The sequence below is a fragment of the Verticillium dahliae genome, genomic scaffold (assembly GCF_000150675.1).
Source record: "Verticillium dahliae VdLs.17 supercont1.7 genomic scaffold, whole genome shotgun sequence".
Taxonomy (NCBI): domain Eukaryota; kingdom Fungi; phylum Ascomycota; class Sordariomycetes; order Glomerellales; family Plectosphaerellaceae; genus Verticillium; species Verticillium dahliae.
The window spans coordinates 913,315-915,367 of record NW_009276917.1 but is presented as its reverse complement, the minus strand read 5'-3'; the positions used below and the strand labels follow the sequence as shown (position 1 = coordinate 915,367).

The 2,053-nt window shown below is 63.0% G+C and overlaps 2 protein-coding genes across 2 annotated transcripts in view; one reads left to right on the top strand and one right to left on the bottom strand.

Annotated features, from left to right (window-relative positions):
• The window catches only part of VDAG_04370 (uncharacterized protein), a gene marked incomplete at both ends in the record, with an annotated part of 1,611 nt that extends 938 nt beyond the window's left edge, over positions 1–673 (top strand). The window contains one exon of the mRNA XM_009650817.1: positions 141–673. Coding sequence (XP_009649112.1) covers positions 141–673 — 533 coding nt within the window. The remainder of the gene's footprint in view (positions 1–140) is intronic.
• A 291-nt stretch (positions 674–964) lies between these two features.
• On the bottom strand, positions 965–2,007 carry VDAG_04369 (uncharacterized protein; the record flags this gene model as incomplete). Its single annotated transcript, XM_009650816.1, has 3 exons — positions 965–1,089; positions 1,291–1,550; positions 1,601–2,007. 3 exons carry the CDS (start codon positions 2,005–2,007, stop codon positions 965–967), a joined length of 792 nt encoding a protein of 263 aa, XP_009649111.1.
• Positions 2,008–2,053: the final 46 nt, after the last annotated feature.

Below are 2,053 nucleotides of genomic sequence, written 5' to 3'. Positions count from 1 at the left end.
CGCTTCCCGGAGAGCTTTCCTAGGCGTCGTCCCCTTAATCTGGGGAGGAGGGCGGGCGAAGGTGCATCGCAAGCTGAAGCGCGAGTTTCACGATTTTGATCGCGTATTCTCAGCAGGCGGATTCTTCAGGGTGGTGTAAGCGGACAACGTTCCCGCTGCCGCCGCCGCCGCCGACGCCAAGGGCAAGGCGCCCGAGGGCGCGGCGCCCTTGCCCCCGAAGCACCAGCAGCAGAGCCGCGCGGACCGCGACAGGGACAGGCAGAAGATCATCAAGAAGACGCAGAAGCTGGACGCCAAGCTCGCCGACTGGAGCGACGACGACACGGCGGCGCTGCCGACGGCCGCGGCGTCCAAGTGGGACCGGCTCGTGGTGCTGCGGCACATGTTCACGCTGGCGGAGCTCGAGGAGGACCCGGCGGCGCTGCTGGAGATCAAGGAGGACGTGCGCGAGGAGTGTGCCAAGCTCGGCGCCGTCACCAACGTTGTCCTCTTTGACGAGGAGCCCGACGGCGTCGTCTCGGTCAAGTTTCGCGACCCGCAGGCGGCCCAGGCTTGCATTGCCATGATGCACGGCCGGAGCTTTGACGGCCGCGTCGTCGAGGCGTCGCTGGCGACGGGGCGGGAGAAGTTTCGGCGATCCAAGGGCGGACAGGCCGACGAGGAGGACGAGTAGCGTTGGGACTTTTGGGGTGAGGGGGGGCAAAGCCTTTCAGTCACGGCGCACGCACAAAAGCATGTATGAATTGTGTTTTGTATTTATGGCCTCATGTCCTTCTCTCCTTCTTTTTTCCCTTGCATTCTGGAGGGGGGGACTGCTCAAGTACAGGTAGGTACATACCTAAGGTAGGTACATACCTACGCTAGATGTCAAGCAATGCCGCGTAGTACTAAGAGCTGGTGGGTGCCATGAAGGCGCTCTCGGGTTGAACTTGTAAGAACTCACCAGGAAAAAGAGGTGAGCGGCTCATTTGGAAGAGGCGATGGAGGGGGTTCGCGACCTGTAGAGCACCTCAATCTGTTCACTCTCGGCAGTGACGTACCATATGGCCGCCTCGATGATTCTGCACACGATCTGCAGCTCCTGGTCGTCTGGGGCCGGGTCAGCAAAGTCAGTCTAGAGCGAGGTATGGTCATGTTTGAGCCAGTGAAGAGTCTCGGTGCAGCTAACGACAAGAGAGAAGAAGTGCGATGCGAATCGAGATGTTGTTTTCTCGACATCTTTTTGATGATTTTCACTGTTTCTTCTCATTCCTGTTTTCCAACATGGCGAACGACAGAAAAGCAACTCACCCCTCGGCGCGTACACCATGAGAAACTCCTCGGGCACCGGCATGGCGCCGAACCAGCCCTTGCGTGCGAGCGGATGGCGCTGGCCCCAGCCCTTGCGCAGCACCTCGGCAATGTCGTCCGGGTGCAGCGTCATGTGCAGCGAGTGGTCCGAGTCGTGGACGTGGCATACCTTCGCCGTTGCAGGTGACGTTGACGGGGTGGCGCGCAAAGAGGCCGAGACCGTGCTTTCTCGATGCACAAGTGGGCCGTGCCGAAGCGGCCTGGTCGGCGGGCGGCGAGATGCTCGAGGGTGCGGCGCAGGGCGCGGTACTGCGGCTTGGCGCCGTGCTGGTCGAGCTGGCGCTGCGGGGCGATGCCAGCGACGACGGGGCGAGGGCCGGGGCGGTAGGGGAGGGCGTCCACATTGGTGTTGTTGCTGCTGCTGCCGTGGACGCTGCTGGTCCTGCTTGGCGCGGAGTTGGTGCCGACAAGGAGACGGCCGCGGGTCGGCAGGCGGCCCGGTGTGGGGTCCGGGTCGGGCGGGGTGAAGGGATCGCGGAGGGCCCAGAGGCGGAGCCAGGCGATGCGGGCGTAGCCCTGAAAGGTAGGCGGCGTGCCACCGGGACCGAGCCCCAGGAAATTGTTGTATCGTTGTGGATGACAGCAGGAGGGGCACCGAGACGATGAGACACTCGGCGAGCGGCGTCTCGACGCAGTGGACGAGACGACGAGGAGCATGGTCAGGGCGCAGATGGTGGGTCGTCAAGGTCACGGAAACGGGCTT